Consider the following 22,227-nt stretch of genomic DNA (forward strand, 5'->3'; position numbering starts at 1 on the left):
CTCTTTGCACTTCCCCTTCTCCCAGTCTATTGCCATTCAAATAATAATCTGCCTTCCTGTTTTTGCCACCAAAGTGGATAACCTCACATTTATCCACATTATAGTGCATTTGCCATGTTTCTGCCCAATCACCCAATCTGTCCAAATCGTACTGGAGTTTCACGACATCCTCCTCACAGCTTACCCTCCCACCCAGCTTTGTGTCGTCTGCAAATTTGGAGATATTACATCCAATTCCCTCATCCAGATCATTCATATATATTGTTAACAGCTGGTGTCCTAGGACCGATCCTTGCGGTACCCCACTAGTCACTGCCTGCCACTCGGAAAACGACCCGTTTATTCCAACTCTTTGCTTTCTGTCCGCCAACCAGTTCTCTATCCAAGTCAATACCTTGCCCCCAATCCCATGTGCCTCAATTTTGCACGCTAATCTCTTATGTGGGACCTTATCGAAAGCCTGCTGAAAGTCCAAATACACCACATGCACTGGTTCTCCCTTATCTATTTTACCAGTTACATCCTCAAAAACATCCAGTAGATTAGTCAAGCATGATTTACCTTTTGTAAATCCATGTTGACTTTGTCCGATCCTGTCACTGCTTACCAAGTGCTCTGCTATTACGTCTTTTATAATAGATTCTAGCATTTTCCCCACCACCGATGTCAGGCTTACCGGTCTATAATTCCCCGCTTTTTCTCGACCACCTTTTTTGAATAGTGGGGTAACATTAGCTACCCTCCAATCCATGGGTACTGTTCCAGAATCTATCGAGTTCTGGAAGATGACCAGCAATGCATCTACTATTTCTAGGGCCACTTCCTTAAGTACCCTGGGATGTAGATTATCAGGCCCTGGGGATTTATCGGCCTTTAGTCCCATCAATTTTCCTAACACCATTTCCCTACAAATACTGATTTCTTTCAGTTCCACCCTTTCATCAGGCCCTATGTTCCCCGGCATCTCTGGGCGGTTATTTGTGTCCTCCTTTGTGAAGACAGAACCAAAGTATGAATTATTTGATACAGAAAGAAAGAGGCACTGCCCCTTTAAATACCTGGGGGGCACCCATTCCCCTTTAAATGGCCAAGCAATTTTTTTTGTTGAAAAGGGGCCGCAGTCCCCTTTGACCCACCCCCCACCCTCTCACCCTCTCACCCACCACAAATACTCACAAGAGAGGAGGAAGAATGCTGGTCTATGTCCCTTTAAATGTGGCTGCCCACCAAAATGTTCACAGCACCAGGGCTCTTTGTTCTGGATAAAAGTGAAAAAGAGAAAAGGTTCACTTATTTTTAAATGAATGCAATTGATGAATAGCCTTGCAATAAAGGTAATGGAAAGGAATAAACACTCACAAGCTGGGTTTTCCCACCCGCCTCCTCCCCTTCCCTTTAACAGCTCCTGCAGACAATGAAAGCAGGAAATAACAACAGAAAATGCTGGAAAAACTCAGCAGGCCAGGCAACATCCAGGGAGAGAAATTAGAGTGACGTTTCGGGTCGAACCCTTTTTCAAAGTGGAAAGGAAATAAAATAAATAGGAAATGAAAGCAGGAAAACGGCCTGCAGCCCACCGAGGTCCCGCCCCCCTCCCTCCCGCGCCGCCATTGGTTGGAGGACTGTCAGCCCGTCCGGTCCTCCCAGCGTTTTCCGCGCTCCTGATTGGCGGACGCCTCGCGTCAATCAAACACCCCCGCCCCCTCCGATTACGAGATGACGCATGCACGCAACGCCCAAGGGTCAGTTGGATCGGCGCACGCAGACCAGCGAGGTCCCGCCCCCCTCTCTCCCGCGCCGCCATTGGTTGGAGGACCGTCAGCCCGCCCGGTCCTCCCAGCGTTTTCCCCGCTCCTGATTGGTGGGCGCATTGCGTCAATCAAAACCCCCCTCCGATTACGCGCTGACGCCAACACGCAACGTCATGGGTTCGGTTGGATCGGCGCCGCCACCGCAAGGTAAAAAAAAGACACGCCACACAAATGAGGAAAACCAAGAATAATAATAATCGCACTTTAGAGGGGAGGAGGGTTCGGGGAATTAATGAGTGTTTTCAATTTGTTTCGGAAAAATTTTTTTTTGAAAAGCTTCCCAACGGTGCGAGTCGGGCTGCGCATGCGCTCCAGCCAGCCTTTGACTCCCCCACGTCGGCCCGGGGGCCTTACACGCCCACTTGCCTTCCCCTGCACCAATCACAGCGCGGGCAGGCGCTTGTATAAATCGTCATCCTGTCAATCACCCTCCCTTCCCCTCGTGGTGTCGATTGACAGCGGTGTCAGCCAATGAGGTGCAGGAAGGGGGGTGACCAGGGCCAGGACTGACAGCAAGCCTGAACGAACTCAATTAAATACCTGCATGCAGCCAAAAAAAAACCTTTTATTTAGTCAGCCAAAAAACAGCAAAGCAAATGAGGTTTGCTGAGTCAGCAAAGCAAGCAAAGTCTATTTTAGAAACATAGAAGATAGGAGCAGGAGTAGGCCATTCGGCCCCTCGAGCCTGCTCCACCATTCAATGAGATCATGGCTGATCATCCAAACTCAGTACCCTGTCCCTGCTTTCTCCCCATACCCCTTGATCCCTTTAGCCTTAAAGAAATATATCCAACTCTTTCTTGAATATATTTAATGAATTGGCCTCAACTGCCTTCTTACACTGGGTATTATGTGACGAGAAAGGATTAATTAGCAATCTTGTTGTACGAGGCCCCTTGGGTCATAATATGATCGAATTCTTCATTTATATGGAGAATGAAGTAGTTGACTCAGAGACTAGGGTCCTCAATTTAAATAAAGGAAACTACGATGGTCTGAGGAGCGAGTTGGGTAGGATTGATTGGGGAATGGCACTCAAAGGGTTGATGGTGGATAGGCAATGGCAAACATTCAAAGACCGCATGGATGAACTACAGAAGTTGTTCATCCCAGTTTGGCATAAAAATAAAACAAAAAAGGTGACTTAACCGTGGCTAACAAGGGAAATTAGGGATAGCATAAGATCCAAGGAGAGGACATATAAATTGGCCAGAAAAAGCAATAATCCTGAGGATTGGGAGCAGTTTAGGATTCAACAAAGGAGGACAAAGAGATTAATTAAGAAGGGGAAAATAGAATATGAGAGTAAGCTTGCAGGGAACATAAAAACTGACTGTAAAAGCTTTTATAGATATGTGAAGAGAAAAAGATTGGTGAAGTCAAGCGTAGGTCCCTTGCAGTCAGAATCAGGGGAATTTATAATGGGGAACAAAGAAATGGCAGACCAACTAAATACATATTTTGGTTCGGTCTTCACAAAGGAGGACACAAATAACCTCCCAGAGATGCCGGGGAACATAGGGTCTGATGAAAGAGTGGAACTGAAAGAAATCAGTATTTGTAGGGAAATGGTGTTAGGGAAACTGATGGGACCGAAGGCCGATAAATCCCCAGGGCCTGATAATCTACATCCTAGGGTACTTAAGGATGTGGCCCTAGAAATAGTAGATGCATTGCTGGTCATCTTCCAACATTCGATGGAATCTGGAACATTACCCATGGATTGGAGGGTAGCTAATGTTACCCCACTATTCAAAAAAGGTGGTAGTGTAGGAACGGAAGTTCCTATCCAAATAACGAAGTCCAACGCAGTGAAACGAAATAATTAAACTTTAATAAACAAAATACTTTAACTGATAACTACAAGAGCAGAGGTCAGCAGGTCTGTTTCGGTCCCCAGCCTTTCTCAGACTGCCCTTAAATACTGGAAACCGACGTCATGACGTCATCACATTTTCCACGCCAACTGGGGGTCACGTGATCGGCGTCATGACATCATCATGTGGAAATACAAGAACCTACACACAGCTTAAAGGTGCAGTCCACAACTGCACTACAGAGTGGTTAAAGGAACGATTACAGATTGTTCAGTGTCTCTTGGTGGCTCCGCCACAGGAGAGAGAAAACGGGGAATTACAGACCGGTAAGCCTGACATCGGTAGTGGGGAAAATGTTAGAGTCCGATATAAAAATGTAACAGCAGAGCACTTGGAAAACAGTGACAGGATCGGACAAAGTCAACATGGATTCACAAAAGGTAACTCCTGCTTGACTAATCTACTGGAATTTTTTGAGGATGTAACTGGTAAAATAGATAAGGGAGAACCAGTGGATGTGGTGTATCTGGACTTTCAGAAGGCCTTCGATAAGGTCCCGCATAAGAGATTAGCATGTAAAGTTAAGGCACATGGGATTGGGGGCAAGGTATTGACTTGGATAGAGAACTGGTTGGCAGACAGAAAGCAAAGAGTTGGAATAAACGGGTCTTTTTCCGAATGGCAGGCAGTGACTAGTGGGGTACCGCAGGGATCGGTCCTTGGTCCCCAGCTATTCACAATATATATAAATGATCTGGACAAGGGAACTAGATGTAATATCTCCAAATTTGCAGACGACACAAAGCTGGGTGGGCGTGTGTGCTGTGAGGAGGATGTTGAGAAACTCCAGGATGATTTGGACATGTTGGGTGATTGGTCAGAAACATGGCAGATGCAATATAACATGGATAAATGTGAGGTTATCCACTTTGGTGTCAAAAACAGGAAGGCAGATTATTATCTAAATGGCAATAGATTGGGAGAAGGGGAAGTGCAACGAGACCTGGGTGTCCTTGTGCACCAGTCGCTGAAGGTAAGCATGCAGGTGCAGCAGGCAGTTAAGAAGGCAAATGGTATGTTGGCCTTCGTAGCGAGAGGTTTTGAGTACAGGAACAAGGATGTCTTGCTGCAGTTGTAAAGGGCCTTGATGAGACCACATCTTGAGTATTGTTTGCAGTTTTGGTCGCCTTATCTGAGGAAGGATGTTCTTGCCATGGAAGGAGTTCAGCGAAGATTCACCAGACTGATACCTGGGATGGCAGGAATGACGTATGAGGAGAGATTGGGTCGATTGGACTTGGAGTTTAGAAGAATGAGAGGTGATCTCAGTGAAACTTATAAAATTCTGACAGGACTGGACAAACTAGATGCAGGAAGGATGTTCCCGATGGTCGGGGAGTCTAGAACCAGGGGACACAGTCTAAGGATAAAGGGTAGGCCATTTAGGACAGAAATGAGGAGGAATTTCTTCACCCAGAGAGTGGTGAACCTGTGGAATTCTCCACCACAGAAGGCAGTGGAGGCCACTTCATTAAATATATTCAAGAAGGAGTTGGATATATTTATTAACGCTAAAGGGATCAAGGGGTATGGGGAGAAAGCAGGGACCGGGTACTGAATTTGGATGATCAGCCATGATCGGATGAGTGCGTAAACCTCTTCCCGCTCTCAAGGTCTTTCACATCCTTGCTAAGGTGCGGTGGCCGGGGGAATTGTCACTGTCCCTTTAATCAGAAGAACGCATGAGAGGGGGGAGTCCCTTTAAATGTGGAGGGGGTGGCTCTCCCTTTAAATGTGGAGGGGGTGGGTGTCCCTTTAAATGTGGAGGGGGGTGGGTGTCCCTTTAAATGTGGAGGGGGTGGGTGTCCTTTTAAATGTGGAGGGGTTGGGCGTCCCGTTAAATGTGGAGGGGGTGGGTGTCCCTTTAAATGTGGAGGTGGTGGGTGTGTCTTTAAATGTGGAGGGGCGGGGCCGCGCATGCTCATTCGGCCCCACCAGAAAACCAGACTGCCAGTGCGCCTGCGCGGGGCCTGCAGAGCGCAGCCGGAAGGCCGGGCCCGGGAAGAGGCGGAATCAGCGGCCGGATAAAGTAGTGTTTGGGAATCGATTTAAATCGAGGTGAGGGGGGAGCGGAGAGTGAGATTATAAAGTAAAATACGAGAAAAGCAAACCTGAGAGTCGGGCGGGCGGGACCTCAGCGGACACCGGACGAAGCAGATTCAGTCGCGCGCTGTGGCGGAGTGAGCCGGTGCAAGGTGATTGTGACTGACGGGAGCACTGACCAATAGGAAGAGGGCTGAGATGGGAGGACTGAACTGGGTGGCCTGGTCCTCCAACCAATGGCGGCGCGGCTAGGGGGCGGGACCTTCCTACCCGGCGCTGATGCTGGCCCGATTGTGACGTCATCAGAGGAAGAGGCCCATTTAGGTGGATGGAAGCCGGCCCGGGACTTTGACTGACGGGAGCTCTGACCAATAGGAAGAGGGCGGGCCGGGTCCTCCAACCAATGGCGGCGCGGCAAGCGGGCGGGGCCTCCTCTCCAGCTCAGGTGCGCTGGGGCCGATTGTGACGCGCTGTCCCCAGGTGAGAGCAGCTCAGTCAGCACAATAGCAAAATACTGCAGATGTTGGAAATCCGAAATAACAACACCCGAGTCCACTCCTCTATCACCCCAAACAGCCCTTCCCCTTTGCCTGGCACCTTCCCGTGCAAGCGAAGGAGGTGTAACACCTGCCCCTATACCTCCCCCCTCCCCACTGTCCAGGGCCCCAAACACCCCTTCCAGGTGAAACAGCGATTTACTTGTACTTCTCGCAATCTAGTATACTGTATTCGCTGCTCACGATGCGGTCTCCTCTACATTGGGGAGACCAAACGCAGATTGGGTGACCGCTTTGCGGAACACCTCCGTTCAGTCCGTAAGGGTGACCCCGAGCTTCCGGTCGCCTGTCATTTCAATTCACCGCTCCATTCCCACTCGGACCTCACCGTCCTTGGCCTCTTGTACTGTTCCACGGAAGCTCAACGTAAACTCGAGGAACAGCACCTCATCTTCCGATTAGGCACTCTGCAGCCTTCCGGTCTCAATATCGAGTTCAACAATTTCAGATCATAACCTCGGCCCCTATTTCATTTTTACTTATATTTTTCCACTCCTTTCCTCCCCCCCCCATTTCCTTTTGTTTCTCTCTCACACCTGGCAGCTATCTTTTGCCCTGCCAGTACACTTTACACCTAATCCCAGCCTATTACCATCTCGTCTAGCTTCTAATCTCTTTTACTTCTTTTGGTTCTTTTATTCTTTTGTCCGATCGCAGCCCTGCCTTCGATCTAGTTCCTTTTCTCTCCAGTTTTGAAGAAGGGTCAAACCCGAAACGTCAACTCAAATTTCTCTCCACGGATGTTGCCTGACCTGCTGAGTTTTTCCAGCATTTTCTGTTGTTATTTCAGTCAGCACAGAGCTGGGGCTGGAATCTGGGAGAGGGGCCGCAGTCAGCACAGAGCTGGGGCTGGAATCTGGGAGAGGGACTGCAGTCAGCACAGAGCTGGGGCTGGAATCTGGGAAAGGGGCCACAGTCAGCACAGAGCTGGGGCTGGAATCTGGGAGAGGGGCCACAGGCAGCACAGAGGTGGGGCTGGAATCTGGGAGAGGGGCCGGAGTCAGCACAGAGCTGGGGCTGGAATCTGGGAGAGGGGCCGCAGTCAGCACAGAGCTGGGGCTGGAATCTGGGAGAGGGGCCACAGTCAGCACTGAGCTGGGGCTGGAATCTGGGAGAGGGGCCGCAGTCAGCACAGAGCTGGGGCTGGAATCTGGGAGAGGGGCCACAGTCAGCACTGAGCTGGGGCTGGAATCTGGGAGAGGGGCCGCAGTCAGCACAGAGCTGGGGCTGGAATCTGGGAGAGGGGCCGCAGTCAGCACAGAGCTGGGGCTGGAATCTGGGAGAGGGGCCACAGTCAGCACAGAGCTGGGGCTGGAATCTGGGAGAGGGGCCGCAGGCAGCGGGCCTGGCAAAGGGGCAGAGCCACAGCAGCTTCACTAAAGAAGATTATTTAAAAACAAATTTCCCGCAGTTTCAGAGACAGCATTTGTCACTGCAATAATTTCTTAAATGTTTAATAATTAAATCAAAAGCTTCAAGAATATCCCAACACTGGACAAACAGGGGGCTCTAGGGGGGGAGGAACTAAATACGATTAAAATCACTAAGGAAGTGGTACTCGGTAAAATAATGGGACTCAAGGCGGATAAATCCCCTGGACCTGATGGCTTGCATCCTAGGGTCTTGAGGGACGGAGCGGTAGGGATTGTGGATGCATTGGTAATAATTTTCCAAAACTCACTGGACTCAGCAAAGGTCCCGGCAGATTGGAAAACTGCTAATGTAACACCCTTATTTAAAAAGGGTAGTAGGCAGAAGGCTGGAAACTATAGACCTGTTAGCCTAACATCTGTGGTTGGTAAAATGTTAGATTCCATTATTAAGGAGACAGTAACGGGACATTTGGATAAACATAATTTAATAGGACAAACTCAGCATGGTTTCATGAAGGGGAAGTCATGTTTGACAAATTTGCTGGAGTTTTTTGAGGAGTAACATACAGGGTGGATAAAGGGGAACCAGTGGATGTAGTGTATTTAGACTTCGAAAAGGCATTTGTCAAGGTGCCACACAAAAGATTATTGCTCAAGATAAAAAATCACGGGATTGGGGGTAATATTCTGGCGTGGGTGGAGGATTGGCTCTCTAACAGAAAGCAGAGAGTTGGGATAAATGGTTCGTTCTCAGATTGGCAACCAGTAACTGGTGGTGTTCCGCAGGGGTCAGTGCTGGGTCCCCAACTCTTTACAATCTATATTAACGATTTGGAGGAGGGGACCGAGTGTAACATATCAAAGTTTGCAGATGATACAAAGATGGGACGGAAAGTAGTGAGTGAGGAGGACATAAAAAACCTGCAAAGGGACATAGACAGGCTAAGTAAGTGGGCAGAGATTTGGCAGATGGAATACAATACTGGAAAGTGTGAGGTTATGCACTTTGGCAGGAAAAATCATAGAGCAAGTTATTATCTTAATGGCAAGAAACTGGAAAGTACTGTAGTACAAAGGGATCTGGGGGTCCTGGTGCACGAAACTCAAAAAGTTAGTATGCAGGTGCAGCAAGTGATTAAGAAGGCCAATGGAATGTTGGCTTTTATTGCTAGGGGGATGGAATATAAAAACAGGGAGGTATTGCTTCAGTTGTACAAGGTATTGGTGAGACCGCACCTGGAATACTGCATACAGTTTTGGTGTCCATACTTAAGAAAAGACATACTTGCTCTCGAGTCAGCACAAAGAAGGTTCACTCGGTTAATCCCGGGGATGAGGGGGTGGTCATATGAGGAGAGGTTGAGTAGATTGGGACTCTACTCATTGGAGTTCAGAAGAATGAGAGGCGATCTTATTGAAACATATAAGATTGTGAAGGGGCTTGATCGGGTGGATGCGGTGAGGATGTTCCCAATGATGGGTGAAACTAGAACTAGGGGGCATAATCTTAAAATAAGGGGCTGCTCATTCAAAACTGAGATGAGGAGAAACTTCTTCACTCAGAGGGTGGTAGGTTTGTGGAATTTGCTGCCCCAGAAAGCTGTGGAAGCTACATCATTAAATAAATTTAAAACAGAAATAGATATTTTCCTAGAAGTAAAGGGAATTAAGGGTTACGGGGAACGGGCAGGAAATTGGACTTGAGTCTAGGTTCGGAATGGTCATGGCCCTGTGGGTATTGGAGTGGGCCCAGGGGCCGTGTAGCCTTGTTCTGCTCCTACTGTGTTCTAATTCTGTGTTAGATTTCAGGAGATGGTTTTATTCCTGTTCCTGGCTGGGGTGGAGATCGCCTTTACAGAAGGTAAGTACTGTAGAAAATATAGGGACAGAGTGATCTCCTGGAAGAATTTCGATCGCCTAGATGGGTCGGAGAGGAATTTCCCAGATTTTTTTCTCCCAAATTGGCCATTGGGTCTTTATCTGGTTTTTCGCCTCTCCCGGGAGATCACATGGGTTCGGGTGGATGCAGAGTGATAGAAGATTTGAGGTTAGGATCAGATCAGCCATGATCTTATTGAATGGTGGAGCAGGCTCGAGGGGCCGATTGGCCTACTCCTGCTCCTATTTCTTATGTTCTTATATTCTTAAAAAGGAAGAGAGTAGCAAAAGTAAAGGAAGACTTGCATTTATATAGCGCCATTCACGACCACCGGACATCTCAAAGCGCTTTACAGTCAATTAAGTACTTTTTGAAGTGGCGTCACTGTTGTAATGTGGGAAATGCGGCAGTCAATTTGCACACAGCAAGCTGCCACAAACAGCAATGTGATAATGACCAGATAATCTGTTTCTGTTATGTTGGTTGTGAGATAAATATTGGCCAGGACTCCCGGATGACTTCCCTACTCTTCTTCGAAATAGTGCCATGGGATCTTTTACATCCACCTGAGAGGGCAGACGGGGCCTCGGTTTAACGTCTCATCAGAAAGACGGCCCCTCCGACAGTGCAGCACTCCCTCAGCACTGCACTGGAGTGTCAGCCTAGCTTTATGTGCTCGAGTCCCTGGAGTGGGACTTGAACCCACAACCCTTTGACCCAGAGGCGAGTGTGCTACCAACTGAGCTATAGCTGACAACGTTGGTCCCTTAGAGGTAGAGACAGGAGAAATTATTATGGGGAATAAGGAAATGGCAGAAACGTTAAAACAAATATTTTGTATCTGTCTTCACAGTAGAAGACACAAAAACATACCAAAGATGGTGGGGAACCGAGGGTTTAATGAGGGTGAGGAACTTCATGTAAAGTACTAGAGAAACTAATGGGACTAAAAGCTGACAAATCCCCTGGACCTGACGGCCTACATCCTAGGGTTCTAAAAGAGGTGGCTGAAGAGATAGTGGATGCATTGGTTTTGATCTTCCAAAAGTCCCGAGATTCCCTAGATTCTAGAACGGTCCCAGCGGATTGGAAGGTCGCAAATGTAACACCGCTATTCAAGGCAGGAGGGAGAGAAAAAACAAGGAACGACAGGCCAGTTAGCCTGACATCAGTCGTTGGGAAAATGCTGGAATCCATTGTTACGGAAGTTGTATCAGGGCACTTAGAAAATCATAACATGGTTAGGCAGAGTCAACATGGTTTTATGAAAGGGAAATGGTGTTTGACAAATTTATTAGAGTTATTTGAGGATGTAACTAGCAGGGTAGATAAAGGGGAACCAGTGGATGTAGTATATTTGGATTTCCAAAAGGCATTCGACAAGGTGCCACATAAAATATTATTACACAAGATTAGGGCTCACGGGGTTTGGGGTAATATAGTAGCATGGATAGAGGATTGGTTAACAGGCAGTAAACAGAGAGTAGGGATAAACGGACCTTTGTCAGGTTGGCAGGCTGTAACTAGTGGGGTGCCGCAAGGATCAGTGTTGGGGCCTCAGCTATTTACAATCTATATTAATGACCTAGATGAAGGGACCGAGTGTCATGTATCCAAGTTTGCTGATGATACAAAGCTAGGTGGGATAGTAAGCTGTGTGGAGAACACAGAGACTCTGCAAAGGGATATAGATAGACTGAGTGAGTGGGCAGTAAGGTGGCAGATGGAGTGTAATGTGGGGAAATGTGAGGTTATTCACTTTGGTAGGAAGAATAGAAAAACAGAATATTTTTTAAATGGCGAGAAACTTTCAAATGTTGGTGTTCAGAGAGATTTGGGTGTCCTCGTGCAAGAAACACAGAAAGCTAGCGTGCAGGTACAGCAAGCAATAAGGAAGGCAAATGGCATGTTGGCCTTTATTGCAAGGGGGTTGGAGTATAAGAGTAAGGAAGTCTTGCTCCAATTGTACAGGGCCTTGGTGAGACCACACCTGGAGTACTGGGCACAGTTTTGGTCTCCTTATCTAAGGAAGGATATACTTGCCTTGGAGGCGGTGCAACGAAGGTTCACTAGATTGATTCCTTGGATGAGAGGGCTGTCCAATGAGGAGAGATTGTGTAGAATGGGCCGATACTCTCTGGAGTTTAGAAGAATGAGAGGTGATCTCATTGAAACAGACAAGATTCTGAAGGGGATTGACAGGGTAGATGCTGAGAGGTTGTTTCCCCTGGCTGGAGTGTCTAGAACTAGGGGGCACAGTCTCGGGATAAGGGGCCGGCCATTTAAGACTGAGATGAGGAGGAATTTCTTCACTCAGAGGGTTGTGAATCTTTGGAATTCTCTGCCCCAGAGGGCTGTGAATGCTGAGTCTTTGAGTATATTCAAGGCTGAGATCGATAGATTGTTGGACTCTAGGGGAATCGAGGGATATGGAGATCGATGATCAGCCATGATCTTATTGAATGGCAGAGCAGGCTCGAGGGGCCATATGGCCTACTCCTCCTATTTCTTATGTTCTTATGGACTTTCAAAAGGCATTTGGTAAAGTACCACACAAGAGACCTACTCGGAAAATAGAAGCACAGGGAATTAAAGGGCTGATGGTAATTTGGGTATATAATTTGCCGAGGGATAGGAGACAGTGAGCAGTGCTGAGGGATGTTTTTCTGACTGGAGGGAAGTATGCAGTGGGTTCCCCCAGGGCTCAGGATTAGGACCATTGCTTTTCTTGTTATATATAACTGACCTGGATTGGGTATAGGTGTACAAGTTTGAAGTTTACAGATGATACAAAACTTGGCAACGTAGTAAATAGTGAGCATAGTAGTAGCAGACTTCAGGAGGACAGAGACAGACTGTGAAATGAGCAGACACAAGGCAGATGAAATTAAATGAGGATAAGTGTGAAGTGATGCACTTTGGGAGAAACAACAGGGAGAGGCCGTATAATCTAAATGGGACTATTTTGAGGGGGTGCAAGAGCAGAGGGACCTGGGGGTCCATATTCACAAATCTTTGAAAGTGCCGCGGCAAGTTGGTGAGGTTTCAGAAAGCGTGTGGGGTACTTGGCTTTGTAAATAGGGCCATTGAATACAAAAACAAGGAAGTTACACTAAACCGTTACAAATCACTAGTTAGGAACATAGGACAGGAGGAGGCCATTCAGCCCCTCGAGCCTGTTCCACCATTCAATAAGATCATGGCTGATCTGTGATCTAACTCCATACACCCGCCTTTGGCCCATATCTCTTAGGTTTTTGTTACCCAAAGGTATTATCAATCTCAGATTGAAAATTAACAATTGATCTCGCATCAATTGCCGTTTGCAGAAGAGAGTTCCAAACTTCTACCACCCTTTGTGTGTAGAAGTGTTTCCTCATTTCACTCCTGAAAGGTCTGGCTCTAATTTTTAGACGATGCCCCCAGTCCGAGAATCCCCAACCAGCGGAAATAGTTTCTCTCTATCTACCCTCTGTTCCCCTTAATATCCTGAAAACTTCAATCAGATCACACCTTAACCTTCTAAATTCCAGGGAATACAACCCTAATTTGTGTAATCCCTCCTCGTAACTTAACCCTTGAAGTCCGGGTATCATTCTGGTAAACCTACGCTGCACTCCCTCCAAGGCCAATATATCCTTCCTAAGGTGTGGTGCCCAGAACTGCTCACAGTGCTCCAGGTGTGGTCCAACCAGGGTGTTGTACAGCTGCAGGGTTTTGGCCTCAGCTGGAGTCTTGTGTACAGTTCTGGGCACCACACTTTAGGAAGGATGTCAAGGCCTTGGAGAGGGTGCAGAGGAGGTTGACCAGGATGGTACCAGGGATGAGGGACTTCAGTTATGTGGAGAGATTGGAGAAGCTGGGATTGTTCCCCTTAGAGCAGAGAAGGTTAAGAGGAGACCTAATAGAGGGGTTCAAAATGATGAGGGGTTTCGATCGAGCAAGTAGGGAGAAACTGTTCACTCTGGCAAGTGGGTCGGTAACCAAAGGTCACAGATTTACAATAGTTGCTAAAAGAACGAGAGGGAAATGAGGAGAATTGTTTTCACACAGAGGGTTGTTAAGATCTGGAACGGACCATCTGAAAGGATGCTGGAATCAGGTTCCACAGGAACTTTCAAACAGTAATTGGACATGTCCTTGAAGAGGACTAGTTTGCAGAGTTCTGGGGATAAAGCTGGGGTTTGGGACTAAATTGGACAGCTCTTTCAAAGAGCCGGCACAGACTCGATGGGCCGAATCACCACCTCCTGTGCTGTTAGATTCTATGATCAGTGTGAACACGCTGGTGTCTCTTAAGGTTCTTAAGCTTTTATTGCTCTTCCCACAGTCAGAACATTTAAAGGGTCTCTCGTCAGTGTGAACAAGCTGGTGTGAGGAGGGTGGATAACTGAGTGAATCCCTTCCCCCCCCCCACACGGAGCAGGTGAACGGTCTCTCACCAGTGTATAGGAGCCGGTGTCTCTTCAGCTCCCTGGAGCTTTTAAATCTTTTCCCACAGCCACAACATTTAAAGGGGTTCTCTCCAGTGTGAACTCGCTGATGGGCCAGCAGGTTGGAGGACCGAGCGAATCACTTCCCACACACGGATCAGGTGAACGGCCTCTCCCCAGTGTGTAGGTGTTAGTGTCTCTTCAGCTCCCCAGGGCTTTTAAATCTTTTCCCACAGCCAGAACATTTAAAGGGGTTCTCTCCAGTGTGAACTCGCTGATGGGCCAGCAGGTTGGAGGACTGAGCGAATCCCTTCCCACACACGGATCAGGTGAACGGCCTCTCCCCAGCGTGTAGGAGCCGGTGTCTCTTCAGCTCCTCAGGGCTTTTAAAGCATTTCCCACAAGTCAGAACATTTAAAGGGTCTCTCATCAGTGTGAACTCGCTGATGTGTCTGCAGAGTGGATTAGCTGAGTGAATCCCTTCCCACACACGAAGCAGGTGAACGGCCTCTCCCCAGTGTGAACTCGCTGGTGTTGCAAGAGCTCCTGGGGGATTTTAAAGCTCTTCCCACAGTGAGAACATTTAAATGGCCTTTCATCAGTGTGAACAAGCTGGTGTGTCAGCAGGAGGACTGCAAGAATCCCTTCCCACACACAGAGCAGGTGAATGGCCTCTCCACAGTGTGGAGGCACTGGTGTCCCTTCAGATCCCCGGGGCTTTTAAAGCTCTTCCCACAGTCAGGACATTGAAATGGTCTCTCCCCAGTGTGAACTCGCTGGTGTGTTTGCAGGTGGGATGAACAAACAAAATCCCTTTCCACACACTGAGCAGGTGAATGGACTGTCCCTGGTGTGACTGTGCCGTTGAACTTCCAATGCAGACGGGGAACTGACTCCCTTCCCACTGTCCCCACCTTTACCCGGTTTCTCCCCGGTGTGACGGTGCACGTGTCTCACCAGGTCAGTCGATCGGCTGAATCCGTGTCTACACACTGAACACGTGTGCGGTTTGTCATCGCTGCTTTCTCCTTCCATGTGTAAAGGCCGATGATACTCAGGTCCTGATGAATCGAGCGACTCTGTCAGATTTTGACGTGATGTTTGGTCTGAGCGTTCCGCCTGTAACTGCTTCACTTCTATAACCCTGTAAATAGAGTTCAGAAAAGGATCAGAGGCAAACTGTTGTTTAATTTTCCCCTTTCCGAACCTAGGGGCAGTGAAACTGATTTTCAGGCCCCAGCTGCTGCACAGGTTGGTTGAAAGGATCAGCAGTAATGGTGGCTGTAATACCCACAAGCCCCCAGCGCTGCAGAAAGCGCTCTGTTGACTGAGTCCCGCGCATGTGCTCATGGCCCCCACGCTCTCCCTCCTGCTCCACAATCGCCCATCCCGATCGGTCCGCAATGCGCATGCTCAGCGCACAAAACCCTGCGGTTGGAACATCGGGCGTGCATGCGGAGCTGCAACATCTTGTACGCGTGCGCAGCTCAGGTGGGGGTGAGTCGGTGTTTTGCCTCAGCCGCCAGGGAGGTGCGCATGCGCAGGACAACCCAACATTCTTCCAGTCAGCAATCACTCCCTCATTTCTTTAACAAAAACAGAAAATGCTGGAAATACTCAGCAGGTCAGGGTGCATCTATGGAGACAGAAACAGAGTTAACGTTTCAGGTCGATGACCTTTCGTCAGAACTGCTTGTTCTTTAGTGTCAGCCAGTGGCTCAGTGGGTAGCACTCTCGCCTCTGAGTCAGAAAGTTGTGGGTTCAAGTCCCACTCCAGAGACTTGAGCACAAAAATCCAGGCTGACACTCCAGTACAGTCCTGAGGGAGTGCGGCACTGTCGGAGGTGCTGTTTTTTGGAGGAGACATTAAACCAAGGCTGCGCTCTCAGTTGGACGTCAATGATACTATGGCATGATTTGAATAAGAGCAGGGGAGTTATCCCTGGTGTCCTAGCCAATGTGTTTATCCCTCAATCAAAATAACAAAAAACATAGATTATCTGGTCATTATCAGATTGCTGTTTGTGGGAGCTTGCTGTGCGCTAATTGGCTGCTGCGTTTCCTACATTACAACAGTGACTCTACTTCATTGGCTGTAAAGCGCTTTGGGACGTCCGGTGGTGAAAGGTGCTATATAAATGCAAGTCTTTCTTCCTTCACTGGTCTCACCAGCGACCTCTTCTGGCTGATGGTTGATTGATAGCCGAGCGTCCGCGCATGCGCACACGAGACGGCATTTTGTGCCGAGTCCGGCACAGCGACCCCTCCCGGTCACCAAGGGTAATAACCGCGCATGCCCAGAGGACACCAACCCCCCTCCCCCACTCGGAGCTGCACCTGCGCACTCGGATCCTGCCGGACGGAGCCGGCGCGGGGCATTCCGGGGAAAGGCCTTGGTGTCGGTTCCAGAGTCGCGATCGGTGACGCGAAGTGAGTTTTCTCCGCTCCGATCGGGTGGAGAATCGCGCGGGGTGGGGGGGAGGGGTGGATCGGGAGAGAATAAAGAGAAATAGAAAAACCTGAGAGTCCGCGAGGCCCCGGACCGAGCGGCGGCAGTTGGACGGAATACGTGATCTCCTCGGGGACACGTGACCCGGGCCCAGGGCCTGATTGACGGGAGCTTCCGACCAATAGGGAGCGAGCGGGCTGGAGGAGCGAGCCGGTGGCGGGTCCTCCAACCAATTGGGAAGCCCGAGGGGCAGGACTAGCGCCGGCTGATTGTCTGATCTGCAGGGCAGCGAGTTTCTCCAGTCCCTTGTTCAGGGGCCGGGGCCAGGGGAGGCTGTGGGGCCTTTATTCCCCTCATTGGACACAAGGCTCTTTGGCTCACAACACACTGGCTCAGGTTTCAATAGAGACTTTTTTAATTCATCAATAAAAGCAGATAAACCCCGTGCTTCTGTGGCACAAACTTTCTAATATTTTATAGAATCATAGAATGGTTACAGCACAGAAGGAGGCCATTCGGCCTGTCGAGCCCGTGCCGGCTCCCTGCAAGACCACTTCAGCTAGTCCCACTCCCCGCCCTTTCCCCGTAACCCTGCAAATTTCTTTACTTCAGGCACTTATCCAATTCCCTTTTGAAAGCCGTGATTGAATCTGCCTCCACCTCCCTCGGGCAGTGCATTCCACATCCTAACCACTCGCTGCATAACATTTTTTTTCCTCTTGTCACCTTTGGTTCTTCTGCCAATCACCTTAAATCTGTGTCCTCTGGTTCTCGACCCTTCCGCCAATGGGAACAGTTTCTACTCTGTCCAGACCCCTCATGATTTTGAACTCCTCTATCAAATCTCCTCTCTACCTTCTCTGCTGTAAGGAGAACCACCCCAGCTTCTCGAGTCTATCCACATAATTGAAGTCCCTTATCCCTGGAACCATTCTTGTAAATCTTTTCTGCACCCTCTCTGAGGCCTTCACATCCTTCCTAAAGTGCGGTGCCCAGAATTGGACACAATTCACCAGTTGAGGCCGAACCAGTGTTTTATAAAGGTTCATCATAACCTCCTTGCTTTTGGACTCTATGCCTCTATTTATTAAGCCCAGGATCCCGTATGCTTTTTTAACCACTTTCTCAACCTGCCCTGCCTCCTTCAATGATTTGTGCACACATACCCCAGGTCTCTCTGTTCATGCACACACTTTAGACTTATACCCTTTAGTTTATATTGCCTCACTTGGTTCTTCCTACCAAAATATATCAGTTCGCACTTTTCTGCGTTAAATTTCATCTCCCATGTGTCCGCCCATTCCACCAGCATGTCTATGTCCTCTTGAAGTCTATCAGTATCCTCCTCACTGTTCACTATACTTCCAAGTTTTGTGTCATCTGCAAATTTTGAAATTGTGCCCTGTACACCCAAGTCTAAGTCATTAATATATATCAAGTAAAGCAGTGGTCCTAGTACCGATCCCTGGGGAACACCACTGTATACCTTCCTCCAGTCCAAAAAACAACCGTTCACCACTACCCTCTGTTTTCTGTCACTTTGCCAATTTTGTATCCATGTTGCCACTGTCCCTTTTATTCCATGGGCTTCAACTTTGCTGGCAAGCCTATTATGTGGCACTTGTCGAACACCTTTTGGAAATCCATGTACACCATGTTAACCGCATTGCCCTCATCAACCCTCTCTGTTACCTCATGAAAAAACTCAGGCGGCCAGAGCCCCGACACCAGGAAACCCAGGGTGCAGCGCCTCCCCCATCCGAGCCGCCGCTTCCCGGTTTCTTCAGCTGGTACCACTGAGTCAGACTCGGGACAAAGGACCGGAGCCAGGCTCCCAGAATGGCTCACGGCCCTGGGGAGCATGCGCACTCTCAGCGGGGAAATCGGCGCGTTGCATAGAGCGGTTTCTGGGGCACGGGGAATTGTGGGTGCTGCGGCCGCCATTAGTCAGCGGCTGTGGGGAAGAGTTTTATTACAGGCTGACGGAAGGTAGGTCCCTGGCCGCCTGTGTAGGTCTTCTTGTTGCTTCATTGTTGAGGATGTAACTAGTAAAATAGATAAGGGAGAACCAGTGGATGTTGTGTATTTGGACTTTCAGAAGGCTTTCGATAAGGTCCCGCATAAGAGATTAGCGTGTAAAGTTAAGGCACATGGGATTGGGGGCAAGGTATTGACTTGGATAGAGAACTGGTTGGCAGACAGAAAGCAAAGAGTTGGAATAAACGGGTCTTTTTCCGAGTGGCAGGCAGTGACTAGTGGGGTACCGCAGGGATCGGTCCTTGGACCCCAGCTATTCACAATATATATTAATGATCTAGACAAGGGAACTATATGTAATATCTCCAAATTTGCACATGACACAAAGCTGGGTGGGCATGTGTGCTGTGAGGAGGATGCCGAGAAACTACAGGATGATTTGGACAGGTTGGGTGATTGGGCAGAAGCATAGCAGATGCAATATAACGTGGATAAATGTGAGGTTATCCACTTTGGTGGCCGAAACAGGAAGGCAGATTATTTTCTGAATGGCAATAGATTGAGAGAAGGGGAAGTGCAACAAGACCTGGGTGTCCTTGTGCACCAGTCGCTGAAGGTAAGCATGCAGGTGCAGTAGGCGGTTAAGACGGCAAATGGTATGTTGGCCTTCATAGCGAGAGGGTTTGAGTACAGGAACAAAGGTGTCTTGCTGCAGTTGTACAGGGCCTTGGTGAGACCACATCTTGAGTATTGTGTGCAGTATTGGTTGCCTTATCTGAGGAAGGATGTTCTTGCCATGGAAGGAGTTAAGCGAAGATTCACCAGGCTGACACCTGGGATGGCAGGAATGACGTATGAGGAGAGATTGGGACGATTGGGCTTGTACTTGCTGGAGTTTAGAAGAATGAGAGGGGATCTCATTGAAACTTTTATAACATTCTGACAGGACTAGACAGACTAGATGCAGGAAGGATGTTGCCGATGGTCGGGGAGTCCAGAACCAGGGGTCACAGTCTAAGGATAAGGGGTAGGCCATTTAGGACAGAAATGAGGAGGAATTTCTTCACCCAGAGAGTGGTGGACCTGTGGAATTCTCTACCACAGAAGGCAGTAGAGGCCAATACATTAAATATATTCAAGAAGGAGTTGGATATATTTCTTAAGGTCAAGGGGTATGGGGAGAAAGCAGGTACCGGGTACTGAACTTGGATGATCAGCCATGATCGCATTGAATGGCGGAGCAGGCTCGAGGGGCCGAATGGCCTACTCCTGCTCCTATCTTCTATGTTTCAGTTTGAGCTGGAGTGGAGATGGAGGAGAAGCTGCTAAGTTTAACCCCCAGTACTTCTGAGCCCAGGAGGACCCAACAATTTCCAATGTGAGACTGTCAAGGGAGGTGGATTCTGGGGGAGATTAGGTTGTTAAACAGACACTGTCCATACAATGTAAAAGAGTATTGTTTTAGGAACAAGTATTTCTGTACAGGTTTTTAATCCAGTTTACATATTTTGATTTGTTTTAATTCATTCTTGAGAAGTGGGCGTAGCTCGCAAGAGCAGCAAATATTGCCAATCCCCAGTTTCCCGTTGAGAAGGGGGTGGTGAGTCACCTTCTTGAACTACTGCAGTCCGTGTGGTGAAGGTATTCCCACAATGTTGTTCGGTAAGGAGTTCCAGGATTATGACCCAGCAACGATGAATATGTCTGAGTCAGGATGATGTGTGACTTGGAGGTGATGGTGCTCCCATACAACAGCTGCCCTTGTCTTTCTAGGTCGTGGAGGTTGCGGGTTTTGGAGGTTCTATCAAAGTTCTGGTCGAGTTGCAGATGTATAAAGTTCCTCTCCTTCGCCCCCTCCCACTCCCACCTCTCTCTCCTCCCATAGAGGCCAGAGTCTTGTGTAGGCCCAGACCAGGTGGTGGATTCCCTTCCCTGAAGGACATCAGTGAACCAGTTGGGTTTTTATGACAATCCGGCAGCTTTCATGGTCACTTTTTTCTCATGCCGGCCCCACAAATGACTAGATTCATTGAGCTCAATTTCACAACCTGCCTTTGTTTTCTTGTGGATTGTCTCTCACGCTCCCTGTTTTATATTAATTTTACAGGGCACTGGAAGGGGAGGATTTACAGACGGTAAGCTCAAACCTAACATCACGTCAAGATCTGACAGATTCACTTGACTCATCGGATCTGAATATCACCGGCCTCTAAACATGGAAGCAAAAAGCACCGTTAACAGTGGGGAGAAACTGTACACGTGTTCTGTGTGTGGACGAGGCTTCAGCCAATCATCTGGCCTATCGAGACACAAGCACAGTCACACTGGGGAGAGGCCGTTCACCTGCTCTGAGTGTGGGAAGGGATTCACTCAGTCATCCGACCTGCTGAGACACCAGCGTGTTCACACTGGGGAGAGGCCGTTCACCTGCTCCGTGTGTGGGAAGGGATTCACTCAATCATCCGACCTGCTGAGACACCAGCGTGTTCACACTGGGAAGAGGCTGTTCACCTGCTCCGTGTGTGGGAAGGGATTCACTCAGTCATCCACCCTGCTGACACACCAGCGAGTTCACACTGGGGAGAGGTCGTTCACCTGCTCCGTGTGTGGGAAGGGATTCTCTAATTCATCCCACCTGCTGAATCACCAGCGAGTTCACACTGATGAGAGACCTTTTAAATGCTCGGACTGTGGGAAGTGCTTTAAAGGTTCCGGGAAACTGATACGCCATCAACGTGCTCACACTGGGGAGAGACCGTTCAGGTGCTCTCACTGCGGGACTGGGTTTAGGCAGTCATCTGACCTCACTGTACACCTGCGCACTCACACTGGGGAGAGGCCGTTCACCTGCTCCATGTGTGGGAAGGGATTCACTCGCTCAGCCCACCTGCTGAGACACCAGCGAGTTCACGTGTGACTGCAGGGGTTGGATTCTGTTGTTTTTGCTGCTGTTAATCACATCCAGGACTGAACCATGTTCATTCTGACAGTTGGGGTTTGTTTCTGCTGATAATAACTCTGGGAACTGGGCTGGAGTTTAATATTCTGGATATATGTCAAATAAATCAGCTTTGCTTTAAACACATTGCTGTAGATTTTTGCCTTTCCCACCTGAGTGTTTAGTATCACCTGGCTGGAGCTCAGAAAGGACAATCTGGGGGAGGATCGTATGATGGGAACAGAACTTCAGCATGGACACAGTCCTTCACGGCCACACTGAGAGGAGCAAACGGCACTTTGGTCTTTCTCATCTCTCTTCGCTGACAGCAAAGTCCCCGTGTGGGTAATCTTGAGGCGTGTGAGAAGCGTGTCCCAGCCGCTCTCTGCCATGGTTCAGACCTCCTAGACATGGAACAGGAGGCTCCTTTATGAATGTTGCCCAGTGCTTTTTTTTTAATGGCCTTATTAACCTGTGTCGCTACTTTTAGTGATTTGTGTATCTGGATCCCTGGATCCCTCTGCTCCTCCAGCCCATTTAGACTCTTAGGGGGAAAGATCGGTGATGCCCCCTTTGGGTCGCTAACGTCATTGGGGCTAAGTATAGCGCCCCGAAAAAGTTAGCGTCCCTGTTCATTAAATTCAGTGGTAGCGCCCCAAGCAGGAGGCGGGGTGCCATTGGAAGCACTCCCCTCCCTCTTGAAGCGCTACCAGTGAATTTCGCGGTGCCCATCGGCACATAGCACCGCGTCATAGCAGACCTCCCTCCCTGGTTAAAGCGGAGGGGCCTAGCACTGCGCACACGGGGGCCTTGCTGGACCACGGGGGAGCGGGGTGTCGGATCAAGAGGAGCGCCGGGCTGAGCGATCACGGCCAGCACCCCAAAGAAGA

The 22,227-nt window shown here is 48.9% G+C and overlaps 2 protein-coding genes across 5 annotated transcripts in view; one reads left to right on the forward strand and one right to left on the reverse strand.

Moving 5' to 3' along the window:
- LOC147091626 (uncharacterized) overlaps positions 1 to 15,112 on the reverse strand; it is a 36,727-nt gene extending 21,615 nt beyond the window's left edge. The window contains exons 1-2 of one of the 4 annotated variants that reach the window (XR_015075230.1): positions 5,800 to 5,907; positions 1,177 to 1,258 (exon numbers count right to left, since the gene is read on the reverse strand). The gene's annotated coding sequence lies outside the window, so the exon portion shown is untranslated. Of the gene's footprint in view, positions 1 to 1,176; positions 1,259 to 1,359; positions 1,583 to 5,799; positions 6,164 to 14,930 lie in introns of those variants that run through there. The other 3 variants (XM_085976843.1, XM_085976841.1, XM_085976842.1) reach the window with 3 other exon arrangements.
- Positions 1 to 21,480, forward strand: part of LOC147091625 (uncharacterized) — an 88,413-nt gene extending 66,933 nt beyond the window's left edge. Inside the window, exon 5 of the mRNA XM_085976617.1 lies at positions 20,597 to 21,480. Within this exon, the coding sequence (XP_085832743.1) occupies positions 20,597 to 21,316 (720 nt within the window). The 3' untranslated portion in view covers positions 21,317 to 21,480. The remainder of the gene's footprint in view (positions 1 to 20,596) is intronic.
- The last annotated feature ends 747 nt before the right edge of the window (positions 21,481 to 22,227 follow it).

This window comes from Somniosus microcephalus, unplaced genomic scaffold (assembly GCF_052327205.1).
Source record: "Somniosus microcephalus isolate GS21.2 unplaced genomic scaffold, FLI_Smic_1.0 unresolved_chr3, whole genome shotgun sequence".
In the NCBI taxonomy this organism is placed as follows: Eukaryota; Metazoa; Chordata; class Chondrichthyes; order Squaliformes; family Somniosidae; genus Somniosus; species Somniosus microcephalus.